At 48.2% G+C, this 17,377-nt stretch overlaps 2 protein-coding genes and 2 pseudogenes across 2 annotated transcripts in view; 3 read left to right on the top strand and 1 right to left on the bottom strand.

Annotated features, from left to right (window-relative positions):
• Positions 1 to 2,265: 2,265 nt before the first annotated feature.
• On the top strand, positions 2,266 to 3,160 carry LOC144151956 (histone H3-like; annotated as a pseudogene).
• A 652-nt stretch (positions 3,161 to 3,812) lies between these two features.
• LOC144151973 (histone H2A-like) lies at positions 3,813 to 4,276 on the bottom strand. The gene has a single exon (XM_077683159.1). It carries the CDS (start codon positions 4,191 to 4,193, stop codon positions 3,828 to 3,830), a length of 366 nt encoding a protein of 121 aa, XP_077539285.1. The 5' UTR covers positions 4,194 to 4,276; the 3' UTR covers positions 3,813 to 3,827.
• A 120-nt stretch (positions 4,277 to 4,396) lies between these two features.
• Positions 4,397 to 4,814, top strand: LOC144151972 (histone H2B-like; annotated as a pseudogene).
• A 1,084-nt stretch (positions 4,815 to 5,898) lies between these two features.
• LOC144151944 (histone H4-like) overlaps positions 5,899 to 17,377 on the top strand; it is a 127,669-nt gene continuing 116,190 nt past the window's right edge. The window contains exon 1 of the mRNA XM_077683127.1: positions 5,899 to 5,970. Coding sequence (XP_077539253.1) covers positions 5,952 to 5,970 — 19 coding nt within the window. The 5' untranslated portion in view covers positions 5,899 to 5,951. The remainder of the gene's footprint in view (positions 5,971 to 17,377) is intronic.

The raw sequence follows: 17,377 nt of genomic DNA, 5'->3' as shown, positions 1-17,377 counted from the left end.
ATTGTGCGAGTTGTGACTTTCCCCTTTTCTCCTCATCCTTGCTCCCCCAGGGCCCCATAGCCTCTCATATAATGCAGTGTTACACTCACTCAGATACGTATATTCTTTTCGCTGGGACTAATGAGTAGTTGCCCGTGAGCTGGAAGTCACGGTAGTCGCAGCAGAGATAAAACTAAGTAAAAACGTTATCTCCTTTATCTCCTTGGCGCACTATTTTTACGATAGTGATCTCGGAGTCCAAGTAGCGGCAAAAAATTGTCACTTTTAGAGATCCACTGATGGGTATAGATGAGCAGTTTGTGACTGTTTCCTGCGACGCATTTTTAGCTACCACATATATATATTTCTGTAGTGTCTGGCCTTTTAATTCGCCAGCATTGTGTCAGAGCTCGTGCCTCAACTGTAAGCCACACACACGCAAAAAAGTATACAAATGTATAAACAAGAAATAGCAGGAATAAAAATATAAATAGTACAAAAGTTGCCCGCGGAGCGAAACCATCGGCCACCCGCAAAGCAGCCCAAACGAGGGGAGGGTAAAAAAAAGAAAAAATCCACCTTGCATGAAGTCGCGCACATACAGGTAGAGACGTCACGGTGCTGCGTCCAAGGAGCTTAAGAAATTTCAAATTTTTAACCTCATTGGCTGCGCCCCTGCTTGAGGGGTGTGGTCGGCCTGGGCCCCTACGGGATATGGTTTGAGAATACGCATCCCGGCCACAAAGGCCTTGCAGAAGCGTGCTGCCGGGGTGCTGCACGGAGTGCGGCAGCTGCTCGCCCGCGGCAATGGGTGCTCCCACCAGGTGGCGCTCCGCATCTACAGCAGCATGGCTTCGTCGGCCGTGCTGTATGCACTGCCTCTTGTGCATTTGACCCGCCGCCGGTGGGAGCAGCTGGAACTGGACCAGCGCCGGGCCATCCGGCTCTGTCTGGGCCTCCCCAGACACTCTCCCGTGGCGGCCACCCACACTGAGGCAGCCACATGGCCCATCGAGATGCGGGCCCTCCAGACGGGTCTGCGCCACATTGACTGGCTGCGGAAGTCCCTGGACGGAGCTGCCCTGCTGCAGCGGTTCCGCGACCCGCCGGACTCGCAGATGGGCATGCTGCTGCAGATCTAAGACGAGAATATCACAGTGCCGCAGCGGCCTCGTCTGGAGCCGCCTCTGCCTGGCACGGGGGAGGCCCTACAGATTGCCACCAAGCTTCCCGGGGTGCGCAGCAAGCGCTCCACTCCCCATGCAGCCATCTACCAAGAGGTGGCTACCTTGCTGCAGGAGGACGCCAGCGGCCGCCGCCTACGCGTCTTCACGGATGGCTCGGTGCTGCCCCACACGGGCAACGCGGCAGCCGCCTGCACGGCTCCTGCGGTCGGCTCCAGCCGAACATGCCGACTGCCCTTCCCTGCGTCATCGACCACGGTGGAACTGGCCGGCCTGCACCTGGCCGCAGACCTGCTGCTCGAGCGGGCAGGCCAGGACAGCGAGGCCCTGGTCTTGACGGACTCCCGGCCAGCCCTGCTACGACTGCGAGAGGCAGACCAGCCGTCCAGCTCCTGCGGGTACGTGGAGACGTCGCTGGCGGCCAAACTACATGCAGTGGCCTCTGGCGGCTGCCATGTCCAACTGCAGTGGCTGCCATCCCACATGGGCATCCCAGGCAACGAGGAGGCTGACGCCCTGGCCAAGGGTGCCCACCAGCAGGACACTCCCGTCTCCTGGGACGTCACAGCGTACGACGCCGCACGGCAGCAGCTAACCCGAGTGGCCCTCACCATGCACCCAGACCGCCGTGTGGTGAGTGGCCAGGCCCCTCGGGTCCTCCCGGGGCGTCTGAGCAGGGACGACCGCAGCCTACTGCCCCGACTGCGGCTCAACTGCTGTGACGTGGCAGCCAGACTGCACCACTAAGGCCGCTGCTCCTCCCCCTCCTGTGCCCACTGTCCCGAGCCCGAGACTCTGGAGCACCTGCTATGCTCCTGCCCGGAGTTTGCAGCACACCGAGGAGTGCTGCAGACTTCGCTTCAGCGGCTTGGGCTGCCCTACCAGCACCTCGAGAGTCTACTGTTCCCGATGGGCCCCGCCGGAACTCGCCGCGAGGTCTTCTGCCACCTGCTCACCTACTTGGAGGCCGCCGGTCTCAACAAGCGCCTGTAGACGGCCGTCTGCGGTCCGCGCCATTGCTGCTGCTGCTTCGCTTAGCTTTAAGTAGAGGCTCCACGTTTTAATTTCCTAGCTTACCCATCTCTTTCATCACCCCTTTTCTCCTCTAATCTTTCATCGCCCTCCCCCCCGCACTGGGTTGTATGCAGGTGAGCCCCAGCTGGGCTCAATAATATCCCCAGTGCATTTCCTTTCCCTTTTCTCGTGAACCACTTATTATTATTAGAGCAGTCTCGCTCCCGACGCCGAAGCGTAGAGACGTGATTCTTTTCACCTCCGAGTTGTTGTATTTGCAGCAGCAGCAATGGCGCGTACCAAACAAACGGCCCGCAAGAGTACCGGCGGCTAGGCGCCGCGCAAGCAGCTGGCTACCAAGGCAGCCCGCAAGAGCGCCGCGGCCACGGGCGGCGTCAAGAAGCCCCACCGCTACAGGCCCGGGACCGTGGCCCTGCGTGAGATCCGCTGCTACCAGAAGTCCACCGAGCTGCTGATCCGCAAGCTGCCCTTCCCGCGGCTCGTGCGTGAGATCGCTCAGGACTTCAAAACCGACCTGCGCTTCCAGAGCTCGGCCGTCATGGCGCTCCAAGAGGCCAGCGAGGCATACCTGGTGGGTCTCTTCGAGGACACAAACCTGTGTGCCATCCACGCCTAGCGTGTCACCATCATGCCCAAGGACATCCAGCTTGCCAGGCGCATCCGCGGCGAGCGCGCCTAAGACCTTGCCTCCTTCTTACCGCCGCCAGGAAAAGAAGCCCACAAACGGTTCTTTTAGGAACCAAATCCACCTTGTTTCGTGGCGAGCGTTTGCGCGAAGCACGCCAAGCTCGTCAACCCCATTTCTGCCTCTCTCTGCTGCTGTCTTTTGCACTGCGTGTTCGCACAACGAAAAAAGGTGACTGTTGTGGGGTTTTTTAGTTTGCGTGTGTGCAACAAGTGTGTTTATGCTTTATTTGCCACTCTTATCGTGCGTGAAAATGAATAAACCAAATTGCTGCTTCTGTTGGTGTTCTCACTTTCTCCTCGTGGGTTTGTTGTTTTCTTTAACTAGCACAGCAGTGATGTGGGGGTTCTGTAGGCCAGTTTTGATTTAAAAAACAGCTCAAGTAACACGGTTGGAATCAGCCAAATTAGAACGGAATGATACGTTAGCAAACGATTCCAGAAGCTTAGCTAAATGACATGTGTTTGCAGGGATTGGTATAGAATACGCAAATGCATGCTAGGAAGAAAAAAAACAAGTGCAGCACGCTAGGAACTTCCTTGGGAACAACTCTTGCTGGCAAGATGTTCTTCTACACTTGGGGGTCTCTAAGAAAAAAAAAAGCTGCTTAACTGCAAAAACGCACTGACTGCACAGCGCAAGCTTTTATTCAGTTGCAGCAGTGCCTGGCGCTTTGCAGAAAAATTCCCATTCACGTTACGAAATGCTGTGGTAGTTTTGCAGCAGAGAAAGTCAATAAGGTGTCGATCGTGTGCCTAAATAACGCGCTAGAAAACGCTCAAGTTAGGCGTGCATGGACAAGGAATAACGAGCGAAAAGTACTACGAGATAAGGAGGAGGCAGCAACAGCAAAGGCAGCATCGTTTCTTCTGTGACACGCACTTAGGTTGGCTCTTACAAGAGCCGTTTTGTAGGTGCTCGTGGCGCTGGGAAACAGGGGCAGCTCAGGCCTGCTTCTTGGGCAACAGGACGGCCTGGATGTTGGGCAGGACGCCTCCCTGGGCGATTGTGACGCCCGAGAGCAGCTTGTTCAACTCCTCGTCGTTGCGGATGGCCAGCTGGAGGTGGCGGGGAATGATCCTGGTCTTCTTGTTGTCGCGAGCGGCGTTGCCGGCCAACTCGAGAACTTCGGCGGCCAGGTACTCAAGCACTGCAGCCAGGTAGACTGGGGCACCGGCGCCCACGCGCTCGGCGTAGTTACCCTTGCGCAACAGACGGTGGATTCGGCCCACGAGGAACTGGAGCCCAGCACGGCTGGAGCGGGTCTTGCTCTTGCCCTTCGCCTTTCCACCCTTGCCGCGTCCGGACATGATGATGCTGCTACTGCTGCTACTGCACGAAGAGAAACAAGACGACTGCGCGGTACGAGATGTGCACGCGAGCGAACGTTCGGTGTGCGTGCGGCGCGGCCGCGGCGAGGCGGAGGTACTCAAATAAGCCACGCCCAAACCGCATCCTGCGAGAGGCGCCAGGATGCAGCGCGCTCGAATAAAGCGCGCCCCGCGAGCCGCGTTTCTGCTCGCGTCGACTTCGTCGTGTTCGCATCGCAGTAGTCATGCCTCCCCAACCGAGTGGTAAAGCCGTGAAGAAGGCCGGCAAAGCACAGAAGAACGTGCGCGCCACGGACAAGAAGAAGAAGAAGCGCCGCAGGGAGGAGAGCTTCTCCATCTACATCTAAAAGGTGCTCAAGCAAGTGCACCCCGACACTGGCGTCGCCAGCAAGGCCATGTCCATCATGAACAGCTTCGTGAACGACATCTTCGAGCGCATCGCGGCCGAGTCCTCGCGCCTGGCGCACTACAACAAGCGATCCACCATCACGAGCCGCGAGATTCAGACCGCCGTGCGCCTGCTGCTGCCGAGCGAACTTGCCAAGCACGCCGTCTCCCAGGGAACCAAGGCTGTCCCCAAGTACACCAGCTACAAGTAGGCCTTCGGAAGAGCCACCATAGGCGACCACCATCAACCAAAAACGGCCCTTATTGGGGCCAACCAATTGCGTGCAGTAGCTGGAGATGAGGCTGCTGCCACCAGCCACCCACCCTGCTCTGTTCTCTCTTGAAAAATAGCTGCTGCTGCTGTTATTCTCTTCTCAGCATCGCATTTCGGGCCGCTGTTGACATGGCCCATATGCCAGCTGTGCAATGATGGCAAAAAAGTAAAAGTGAGCATCAAAAAAAAGAAAAATAAGCACACACGCACACACATACATACAAACCCATCCTGCTGGGAGCAGTTGCTTCACTCCGTGTTGTCAAATTGATGCACAGATTTTGTAGGCTAGTAGGAAACATCGCGATTCAAGCTTTATTTATTTCTTGCGAGGGACTGTATACCCTCAGGGTGGCAAGGTTCAAGATTTAACAGCAGGGATACGTTTTATTCCTGCAAGCACTGGTACAAGTGTTTGTATGGTTTTGGTGAAAAATAAGCAAACTGAATCAATATTCTAACATTTGGCTCGAGTTTTGTAACCGAAAAGAAAAAAAACGATGTCCGAATACCGACCACCGTTTTCCAAATGCAATGCTGCTGTTTTAGAATTGCTACTTGAAAAACTCGTATACCGAGTGTTGTAACGAATCAGGCAAGCTTCTCGCTTATCTGATGAGGTTCCCCACGAAAGGAAAGCATCAGAAAAATTACTGAGTGGTTCAGTTTAAAAGGAAGAAAAAAATAGACTGGTGACAACAGAAACATCAGTTGCGCCAGCGACCTGCGTGAATCGAGTCCATTTTCGCCGCAGCACCCGCCTTCGGCGTCCCCACTAGACGCTGCGGGCACTCTTTCGCTGCAGCCACCTGACTGGCTAGTCCCCCTAGCCAATCAGGCCTTGCGGAACCTGATGGTCCGCACTCCCGCACGACATCGGAGCGGGGGGTTCCCCCTCCTTCAGTTCGCCTCCGCTCGTCTATCGTGCGCACGGTCGGTTGTTTTCTTTCATCGTCGCGCTCGCTACTACCGCACTCGTCATGTCTGGTCGCGGCAAAGGAGGCAAGGGACTCGGAAGTGCGCACTGTCGGTTGTTTTCTTTCATCGTCGTCGCGCTCGCTACTACCGCACTCGTCATGTCTGGTCGCGGCAAGGGTGGCGGGATGTGAGGCGAGCTCCGCGGTCGTTGTGTGCTGTGTCTGCAGTGTTGTGTGTCCACCCCTTTGCTTCCAGAGGAGCAGTTGGCAGCCAGCCCTTCAGAACAGTCAGCACCTGCTGTTGTTGCGGCAGCACAGGATCAAGCCGAGGAGGAGCTGGTTGAGATGATGCAATCCGTCGAAGAGGCACCGAAATCGGCCAGGAGGAAGAGGCCACGCCAAAAAAGGAAGTCGCACACCCTCCCCGCACGCGCGAGTGTGAACGACGGCTCAGAGGACGAGCTATCTGGAAGCTCGCGAGACACCCCCAAGGAAAAACGAGCCGCTGTGTGCAGCAACGAGTCCTCGGGGAACGAGGGGAGCAGCAGCTCTGAGGAGATGTCTGCTGACTCCTACTCCTCGGAAAGCGGGGATGCAAATGACAACCCAGTGAGTCCCGAGTCAAGCTCACAAGGCAGCATATATATCAGCCTCCCAGCTGACTAAACATGGACCAGTGGTCAAAACCAATGGCTCTCGAGCTACGCCGCGCTCCACGGAGCAGGGAGGACGGCAAGCTGACTGGTAGCAGAACCTAGAAAATGACACTGGCAATCCTACCTCCAGGAAAAAGGACCGTTGCTCTAAACAAAAAAAACCTGCTCCACCAGGGGACCTTTGCCTGAGCAACGTAGTTGGATGATGATGGTTGGATGAGTGTATTGACTGCTCAGGGGGCGAGCACTTCTGTGCGACCCCCCCCTCCATCTGAACACGGCAAAGTGGAGCGAAGCGTCACCGCAAGGTTCTGCGAGACAACATACAGGGCATCACCAAGCCAGCGATCCGTCGTCTTGCGCGCCGAGGCGGCGTCAAGCGCATCTCGGGACTCATCTACGAAGAGACCCACGGCGTCCTCAAGGTGTTCCTCGAGAATGTCATCCGCGATGCTGTGACGTACACGGAGCACGCCAAGCGCAAGACCCTCACCGCCATGGACGTCGTGTACGGGCTCAAGAGGTAGGGCCGCACCCTGTACAGCTTCGGCGGATCATTCTCTTCTGCTCCCTTCGTCTTGCCACCGCGAGGAAAGAAAGAGATCCCAAAACGGCTCTTCTAAGAGCCACATCTCACCCTACATTGGGTGCAGCTTGACTGCTGCGCCGCGTGCCCAATCTTGTTCTCTTTGGTGTATGTGGGTGCCATCTGTGCTGTGTTTACGTGTCTGGTGCGAGCCGTTTCCTTCTCAACGTGGTCTGCAATGGCGTCAGTTGGGTGAGTGTTTATACCAGCGCTTTCTGCATCTGCAGCCGCTGTTTTTTGTCCCACCAATGTGCAGTGGCAGATTCGCTTTCTTGTCGCTGTGTACGCCACTGCCGTCGTTGTTCAAAGCGCGCGCCAGGGAAGTGCATTGTGGGGGATGTAGATGGGCAAGGGCGAGCGCACCTCTCTCGCGATGTTTACCTAATGTCCGCTCTGGTATGCGGAGTAAGCTTTGGCTTGTTCTCGCGTGCTGCTGAAACCGAAACCGCGTTTCTCGCTTGCTTGTTGTTTCTTTCGTCATTCTCTGCTGCCAAGAGTAGTGTTGGGAGCTTTCCGATGTTGTGTGTTACAAGGTGTAGGCATAATTCGTTTCTCCTTTTTCGTGAGATGGCTTGGCATTTCTGTAGGCAGATTTTTTTAACCTTGACACGGCAGCAGCCCATGATGTCTACGGTGTGAAGAGCACATTTGCCATTTTAGCTTTAGTTTATGGCTAATCACTTTCATTTGAACAGGAGCTCGGATTACTGCTGTGTGAGTTCAAATAACATTGAACAAAAGATAGCTGTTGGTCTCCCTCTTCAATTTTCTTGAATTTATATATAATTGCCTAATGAGTGTTCGGTAGACATACGCTACGTGAAAAATATTACAGTGCCACAAGGCAGACACCCGCCACTGCCTGGGAAGTGGCCAATTTTGGCGTCATTTACCTAAAGAAATACTTGCTTGAGCACACAGGTCATTTTGCTGCTAAAATTAAACCTACAGTACATCTTGCTGAAAAAATTGTGTGGCTGACAGAAAATTATTTGTTTTGTTACGGCTTTTAAAACTTGGCTCCGAGACCAATTTTTTGCCATCTGTGTGGGTAAATGGTAGGAGCAGTGCAACTCAAGTTACAACCTTAACATTTTACCCACAGCTTCCCATTAAAGTTGTGCATAAGTGATTTGCATGGTATATTTATGTAAAATACGGCCCAGTACATGTACTGGCGAACGTCTGGGAAGCATTTCTGCAAAATCCAAAATGCTTTTTTCTTGTTATGCAAGTTCTTTGACTTTGCGTGCGTCCCCATGTTTGTAATCGGGTTTTATACTATGAAATTCAGTGCGTCTGTGTGAGCAGTGTAAGCGTCAAAATTCGGTAAAAATTCTAAGGTTGTAACTTGTCCTACTATTTTGGGGCAAAGTTGGGAGCACATAGGCCTCTGAGCCAAGTTTGCCATTTTCTAATTGCCACTTTGAATTTTTGTCACGCAGCCAGGCATGTTTTTCTGTTGGTATAGTAGGCGTAGTTTGGCCACAAAAATTACCAATTGCCTCTGATGAGTATTTGTATAGATAAACAGCACTAAATTTGGCACTGGCGAGCGTTCGCATGCCATTCTGTGCTCATTACATGGATACAGAGCTCTGTCCTTGCCCTTTGCTGTCTGCTAGTGTTTATATTGTGTGTTAAGTGTCTTGTCTGTTGAAGTTTTCTAAAATTTCCATGCATTAAAAAAAAAAAGAGGCTCAACCTATATGCACTCGTAAGCTAGGCATTGCACTCAAACGTTATGCTTCCATTTTTGGTTTCCACCACTCGCACGACCCAGGTTCGAATCCCGCAGGAGACGTTTTTTTTTCATTCTATGGTTCACCTCGCCCACATTTATTTTTATCGCGCCTGGTATCTGTTTATGGCAGATACCAGGATTATAGACAGCATTCAGGTGGCTTTGAGCCAGCTGTCTCTTTGTGCCTGTCAGATCGTTTCGTGCCATCCCCTAGTTTGCTTTGCAAAGGCTAGCTATGGTGAACGCATGCGCATGATCTTTTTCTTTAGTTGGGCTTGATCTCACTGTTCCAGGTGATTTGTATGCACACGGCGGCGATGTTGCACTTATTTTTGTCTTTTGCAGGCTCTCCTGCTGCTGCTGCTCCTGCAGTGCTAGGCGCGGCCAGTGCGAGTTCTGCACAACGTTCGGGAACAGAACCTACCTGCCTGGCTGCTGCTGCTTCGGTAGTAAAAGATCGCAAATAAAAGAAGCGGGCTCTCATTGCCGCCCCTCCGCCTGTCTCTGCTGTGCTTTGCTCCTTTCAATGACGATGCTATGCAAATGAGGGCTGCGCGAAATGAGGGCGCCACATCGGCTGCCCCCTTGGCCAGCTTTCGCCATGGTCATCGGGCTTGAGACGATTTCTGTATTGTTCACGTGATATTCACGCATACCATCGTGTTTCTGTGGCTTGCAGTAAAAAAAAAAAACTTTAGCTCAGCATGGCGCGACGATTTTCTACCTCTCCACAGCCCGAGAAGCATTTGTAAACAAAGCGAAACACGCAAGAATGACAAAAAACGTAGCTTGGACGCCCCCTAAATTATTTACTAAACGGCGCACACGCCAGCGGTGCATGTTTTCTAATTCTACAACTCCTGTTCTCTCGAATAAAGCGTGTTTCGATGGCCTGGGCTTTAATTAACGACCCCTCAGGGCGCCGCAAAAGTCGCTGGGCGCGCTTCGTCCGCGCGGGCAGATCAAGGCTCTTTCGCAGCCAGCTCCAAAACCAAGAGGGCCAGGCCAACTAAAATTGCACTGAAACGTTTGCCAGGGCCTCTACTTTATTGTCGCTGGTCGTTCGGGCTTCTCACTTGTACGAAAAAGGCTCGCACAAGGGTTACAACCCGCGTGGTATGCCTCGCGCCGACCATTGTGGTCGCGCCGCGTCGGAGTTTTGGCGGTGGTATCGTCACCGTTCGTCGCACGAAAACGAACACTGCACCATCGCATAGTTCGACGAATAAGCTTTCTAACGAGTGGTCGCACGACGCCGTGAGGACGTTTTTCTGCCCGCCAGCGAGCGGCGGAGGAGCGAGAACCACGCCTGGGACACTGCACACTAAAACTTTTTACGCCCAAAAGGGTGCTTCAGCTTGTCGCCGCAGGAGCACCCTAAAAACTGAATATTTTACGCCCTTTAGGGTGCTTGGATTTTGTCGCCGCAGGAGCACCCTTTGTGAAGCACCCCAGAAGACAGGTGCCCTTAACCCTTGTCCATAACACCCTTGTCCGCCTAAAGGTGCCATAACACCCTAACACCCTTGTCCGCCTAAAAGTATCCTATTGTGCTACTTAGCACCCCAATCTGTAGGAGCATCTTCTGCAAAAGCACCCACATAAAGGGGTACAAAACGTGTGCGTCATCCTCGGTTCACAAATGGTGCAGCAGGTGTGAGACCACATATTGCACAATATCACACACGATTATGGTATGAAACATTCGTGCTTTCCAAGCTCTGTTCTGTGAGACATTCCATTGAAGCTCAACATCAGCTGATAATTTCCTTGAACTTGTGTCACCGATTGTTAAAACATCAATTTAATGAGTCAGGAGCCACATCTCAGTACAGAGTTTTAACTTTAGAGGTAGTTGATTATCCAAAGCTTCGTAAAAAACCAATTATATGTTCACTTTTCCGAACAGCAGTACACATCCTTCGAGATTCACTGCACAGCCTAACCATGCTGTGCAGTGAAAGCAATTAGGTGTGCAACACTTCAACCACACAAAACTTCCTTGAACCTTAAAACCCTTGGCTTCTTAGTATTGCATCAAACTTCCAATCAAGGAAGCTACCTGCAATGTTTAGTGCCTTATTCTTGAGCTGAGCAGGAAGGTTCAATATAAAAAAAGACCAAATGCAAAATGTATAGTTTCCTCCGTAATGCGGCTCATAATCTACTTATAAAAGTTGGGTGCCGAAGCCATTTATTTTCGTTTGCATTATTCTTTTTGCTTTACGAAAAACTATTCATATGGTACAGCACTTGCAAGATTTGGTGGTATATGGAGTTTTATAAGCATACCTTTAGACTAAATGACCCCACATAGCAATAACAAGAACGGCAAACGTCACAGAACACTGCATACAAGTTCCCTGGTGAAGCCCATGGTTGAAATGTAATGTCATTGTTCAGAAAACATTATTTTATCATGAGGCTAGCTTGTACATGGTGCCTTGCATTATGTCCCTGCCGGTGGATGTGGGGTCATTTGTCACTGTTGCAAATGAAAAGCCAACAGCCAGGGCCCATTAGTTTTGGCTAGTATTACGAGGTGCCTCACGGTAAGCATTCTACGTCGATAGACTTTTTTAGCGTTCACTAGAACTGAAATCAGCAAAAGATTTTCTACAAAACATGCAGTCTATCCACAGCTTTAGGGTTTGCTAATTTCCATATTTGGGTTTCTTCTGCCTTTCTTAACATTTTTCTTTTGATAAGAAGGTGCATAACCAAAAGCAAAAAGCTTTTCTGTAAACCTTTGGTAGCTATATAATTGTTACAAAATATTTTACTCTAAATATGGCAGCTTAAACTGAGAATATTTGCATTTAAAAACATTAAAATAAGTTTAAATTGATCATAAATTTTTAGCTGTTTTTACGCAAAACTATACATGGGATATGAAGTGCACCACAAGGAGGGCTTTGGATTAGCTTTAGCAAATTTGGGACATTTAAGGTGCACTGAAATCTCTACACATGCGCTTTTTCACTTTCTGTATCCACCAGGAAAATGGCTGCCAATTTAGACCGCGATTCTAAATAGTAGTTGACGTGCATTTTAAAATAATCTCAAACATTATAGCCACAAAATTAATTTTTACAAGTTGTAGACATTGCCCGTTACACCAGAAATTGGACTACACTGTCAAGAGCTTTGACATCTACAATGACGTCTACAAAGCAAGCTTATACTGGTAGAATGTTTCATACCATAATTACTGTGTGTTCAGAGCTCACGTGTGAAGTATGGATACTGCTGCTTCAGCAAGAACCGAGGATGAGTACCCTTACTGGTTCTGAAAAAAAGTAACAGAGGAAATGCCTTAAGCAGGATTCTGAAACGGGGTTGAAAGAAACAAGAATGAACAAGAAATTCTTTCAAAACATGTAAAGCAATGCAAACAAAAATTTATTTCAACTTCATTTCTACAAAAGACCACCTCATGAAGACTGGTGATGGGGTATTGGCTCAAAAAAAAGCAGAGAGCACTTATATAAATGCTACAGGGAGCCTTCGCAGCCAAAAATTGTTTGAGCGCCTAAACTAATCACTGTTCAACAAACTCATAAAAAATGTTTGAATGCATAAAACACCAGTGGTAAACACAGGAAACAGTTAAAACAGAATGATGGCACAAGTTTGTCCCGTCGTTCTGTTCTGTGTCCTGGGTTTTCCTATGGTTTTTCATCCAGTCAAACATGTACCAGCTAGCCCAGTCCAACGCCTTGGTATCATAAAAATATGGATAGTCAATCCTTGCAGAAAGTTGAAAAAAAAAGAAAGTATAAAGTAGGTGACAAAATTAAAACGACAGCAAATTGGTTGGCTTTTAATTTTAAATGATAATATAAAAAATAATGGCATGAATGAAAGTGAGCAGCACGCGAGTACCTTGTTGCTAGCCCGACTTTCCACTTTGAAGCAAAATGTCCGCTTTCAACACTACATAGGCTAAACATGCAATGAGGCATTCCTCTAGGCACACAAAATATACCATAATTGTTAAAAAAGCTACGAATTAGTTGAAAAAACCTGACCACAACAAATTGGAATTAGTGACTAGATACGGTTTCAGAAATACGCAGCAACATCATATAAAAATATATGGTTCCCATACAAAGATTGATCATAACAAAAATTCAGGACTACATTTATCAGACTGGCATCAATGTGCAAAGCAGCTTAATGAAGGAAGACGGTCTTCACTAAAAACATGTTAATATTGAGAGCTCATGTGCTTCCCTGCAAGTTGGGTGTATAAACCCACTTAACTAACTCGCTAACTAACCCGCCTGAATCATCACTTGATAGACATTGAGGAATTTTACGAATTGGTTTATTGTAGCGAGCTGTCTAGTTTATTTCCCTATTTTTCTTGGCATTTCTTGTCTAACTCTAAATTTGGTGACTAGATAGCTTTTACTATGGTCATGGACTGGTGACAACGAATATTTGATTTTACTTTTAAAAAATTTCAGTTTTGTTTTATTGCTCACTAGCCAACGATCTGAAATATCAGAGGCGCTTAAAACGTATGTTGGCATTTCCTTCCTGCACTGTAGTACAACTAATCATGACTTTTACCATAATTTGTTCACAAATCGTAATATTTGGAAAGTATTCAGCCGAATGAAAATGTCATTTCAGAAGCATGCACAATCAACAAGGCCTCAATGACTCTCACGACGTGGTCCACTTGTTTCTGTCACAAATAACCTGAGTGCAGACATATTCCACCGAAGACGAAGGTAACATGCCCTCTTGGGTGATGAATATTTAAAAAGCCTTACGAGTAAATTTGCTGCTGAGCACGTGAAATTGTGGCATTAAAACAAAAGATCCCTCTGCGGCATCTTTCACTTGGAGGAGCGCTTGACCACAAACTTTGAGAAGCTGGAAAATGCTTCATGAGCCGCTCCAGCCAGCAGAAACCATGCAGGACACAAGTTGGTAGGCGGACCGTTGGCATCCTGCGATTGTGAAGATATTTCTGTTTAGTAGATGCTCTTCTTTTTGTACCACTGTTTATTTCACCTTTAACAAGCAGCTGAACTCCTTAACGTTCACATAATAAAATGCTGCAATGCGGAACAGTTAGCAGGGTTACCTCAATTTTGCTTTTCTACGAATTAACACAATGTAGGTAATCTGCACACAACTACAATCAAACTACAATTTTCACCTACTTCACTGCTAACATCAGCGTTTGACTGCTCAAGCACAAATACAGGTTAGACATGTGAGCAATCTGCTAAACGTATCCCCACAAACTGAACAATCAGGCATCAGAAATCGGCAAGGAAGGAGGTGTCACCTTTAAATGGCACTTTTTTTGTTCAAAACATAAACAACACCTGGAAGCTTGAAGCGTGAGAGGGGGTCTTTCACGCTGACAACGTCAGAACATAGCTTGCTAGTGGGAACGTGCACGAATGTGTTTCTTGAAAATGCGTGCGAAAGCTTGATTGATGTGTAGTACGAGAATTGCAGCACGTTTTGACACAGGCCTTGTGGACGCTTCTGCCTGCTAATGTCAATGTGGATTCCTGCTAGTCACCCTCTTCGTTTCTTTCTGAATATAATGCTTTAGCATTATATTCAGGACAAGGACTGCATCAAAACGTGCAGCAATTACCTACGTCCCACACATCGGTGAAACTCTCGCACACATTTTCAAGAAACGCAGTGCATACATCGTGCATGTGCCCACTAGCAAGCTGCGTTCTGACATTGTCAGCGTGAAAGACCCCCTCTCACGCTCCAAGCTTCCGGGTATTGTGTATTAGATTCCATGCGCTGAATGCAAATCAGTGTACATTGAAGAAACGGGCAATCTGCACAGAAGATTAACGCAGCACTGGAACGAAGTGAACAAGGGCCATGCAAAAACAAATCCACTGGCAGAGCACTGTGAGAGGACGGGACACGTGGTCGACTGGAACAAGACAGAATTACTGACAACTGAGTGCAATCTATCTTCTCGATTACTGCTCGAGTCCCTCATCGTTCAGGCGACGCCCAACATTATCAACATAATGGATGGCAATCTGCACCATATTTATGCAAACTCATTGTGCCGTGTAATGCCCAATATATAGCTTCGTTTTCCACGACACATCCTCACCGTGAACAAGGACCAAACCGTTAAATGGCTTTCTTGACTTGGTCAGTGACCTACGTTTCACCATTGCAATAATGCTTTTACCTGCCTACACGGCATTCCGTCAAACACTGGACTACACTACATGAGCTATTGCCGTTCTTAACCTGCACCAGAGTATATAACCTTTCACTACTGCTATAAGATAGACCCATAAACGCACTTCAATATGACCTTTATATTTAGCCCTTGGAAACATTCTGTATAATTTCACCTTTATGTTGCATCTGCTACAGCAGCTGGTAATATATCAAAAACATGAAAAAAAACTGTGGTTTAACATGCCAAAGCTACAGTTGGGATATGGGGAGCACTGTAGGGGAAGGCTTCGCATTAATTTTGACCACCTGGGTATTTTTGTGCGCAACAAAATCTAAAAACACGGGCGTCTTTACGTGTTGCCTCCATCTGAAGAGCGGCCACACCAAGCGGTATCTAACCGACATTCGCCTTCACAGCACACCACCCTAGCCACTGCAGTGGGTTAAACATATGAAATAAAGCGAGTTTTGGAGTGCAAATGAAAATATTAATCACACGTCTTATTTTCCCAATCCATCTACCTTTTGAAATTCACCATGCAATCCCCCCTCCGCTACCGGCCTACCAAAACACCTTTGTCTCAAGAGGTAATCAGGCTGTTGTTAATGAAGTAAGTATTTACAATTCGAGACTTGCCACCGTTATAGTCATGCACTTTGTTTTAGAGATAAGTGACATTAGCCATTTGCAGCACCAGGAGTTCATTGTGTTAAAGGGACAGACAACTGATTTTTGTCGCGTATATGTTCTCTAGCTCATATGAAAGCCGGCGTTTTATATAGCCCGGTAACCACAAGCAATTTTTAAACAAACTGGAAGAAATAATTTTAATTTTGCAGCAAACTTCCTGAAATCGGAAGGGTGGAAGTTCGTAGTGTCGAAACTTGACACTACAATATGTGTCCCTGTCACGTGACCTGCAAACCTAGCAGCTCCTGTAACTGCTGATATGTTTATTTACGTATTGAAAACCTTTTAACACAAGTATTTGTACAAGCTTAAATAGTATATGTATTTCTAAACATTACTTTGAAAATTCTTAAGACACGCCGCCCGCTGCGCTGGGTTGCTCCCAGTGTGGCTAACTGAGCCACCACGCCCGGAATCAACGGCAGCGTTCAGTAAACAGACCTAGCGAAAGAGCTTTGACGGTTCTGTCTGAGTCAGGGGCGTTTGTTCTGCCAAAATATTTGATTTCAGTCTCCAAATACAGCAACGGCAGCTTAAAAAAAAAAAACGTCGCGCCCGGGGAGAATCGAACTTCCCGCCCCCACATGAAGCCAGATTCTACCTATCGTCTATCCCAACAGATGGCGCATTCGTGCAAAATTGACCCTTGCATTAAAAAAACACATAAAGAAACAGGAAAGCCTGCCATTCAAACTTTTTTAGCTGGGAACAAGTTTTTAAATGTCGTATTTTATTTCGCATACAGACAAAAGTATGTTGCCGAGCTACTCTATGTCATGGTTTCCAGCATTAGTTTTGGGAGGGACACATACGACTCGTAGATCAAAAAATTCGATTTAAAAAGTTCTAGAGCGTTATCAGCAAAACCGTTTCTCGTCAAGGTGCTTTAAGTGATGCTCTTTCATTTGGGATAGAGAATATATACTCGACAAAAATCGGTTGTCTGTCCCTTTAAGATCCGATTGAAAGCATTGACAGTAGTAGTTGAAAGAAATTGTGTGATAAATTACAACATCATCTGCAAATAGACCTACATGGGAGGATATGCAACATGGAAGATAGACAGGACCAAGCAACCTGCCTGGGGGGACAACAAAGTGGCACGAGCAAAAGAAGTATATAGTTATTAGAAGTAAACTGCATTTGAGAAGAATGAAAATCTTTCACTCAAGTAAGGACATTAGGGTGAAGTTTGAGAAGTAGTCTGTGGTGTGCAATGTGATTGAATGATTTAGAAAAATCGAGAAAAACTACCGCAGTTTGTAAGCCTGCGTCAATGGATGAATGTAGATCGTGAACAAATCCTGAAAGTTGTGTTTCTCAAGTAACCCTTGTGAAAACCGTGGTGATATTCGAATGTGATATTGTGATTTTATAAATAATTAGCGACCTGGGAGCGGATGAAATGTTTCCCGACCTTGCATATGGTGCTTGTTAGGGAAATTTAATGGTGAAGTACCGTCTCCTGATTTAAAGATTGGTGCTACCTCGACTATCTTCCAATCATTGAGAATATAGCCTGTCATGAGAGACTGCGAAAAAAGCGCTGCCGGAATTCTACAGACTGCGGGATGTACTTTTCGGTATAGTATGATTAATACCAGTATAATCTGAAGTAGACCAGTTTGTATTGCAAGTTCAAAACCATATCGAAAGATCCTAAATGTTTGCTTGGCTTGATTACACACGAATACTTGCTTCAAAGTCAATTCA

The sequence above is a fragment of the Haemaphysalis longicornis genome, unplaced genomic scaffold, assembly GCF_048455015.1.
Source record: "Haemaphysalis longicornis isolate Haplotype H1 unplaced genomic scaffold, Haemaphysalis longicornis Haplotype H1 scaffold_9, whole genome shotgun sequence".
Lineage (NCBI taxonomy): Eukaryota > Metazoa > Arthropoda > Arachnida > Ixodida > Ixodidae > Haemaphysalis > Haemaphysalis longicornis.
Note: the sequence above shows the minus strand (reverse complement) of the source record. Positions and strands in the feature narration are given on the sequence as shown.

Excerpts from the sequence above, each read along its gene's own strand:
- LOC144151973 (XM_077683159.1), bottom strand. The coding sequence starts at position 4,193 with ATGTCCGGACGCGGCAAGGGTGGAAAGGCGAAGGGCAAGAGCAAGACC.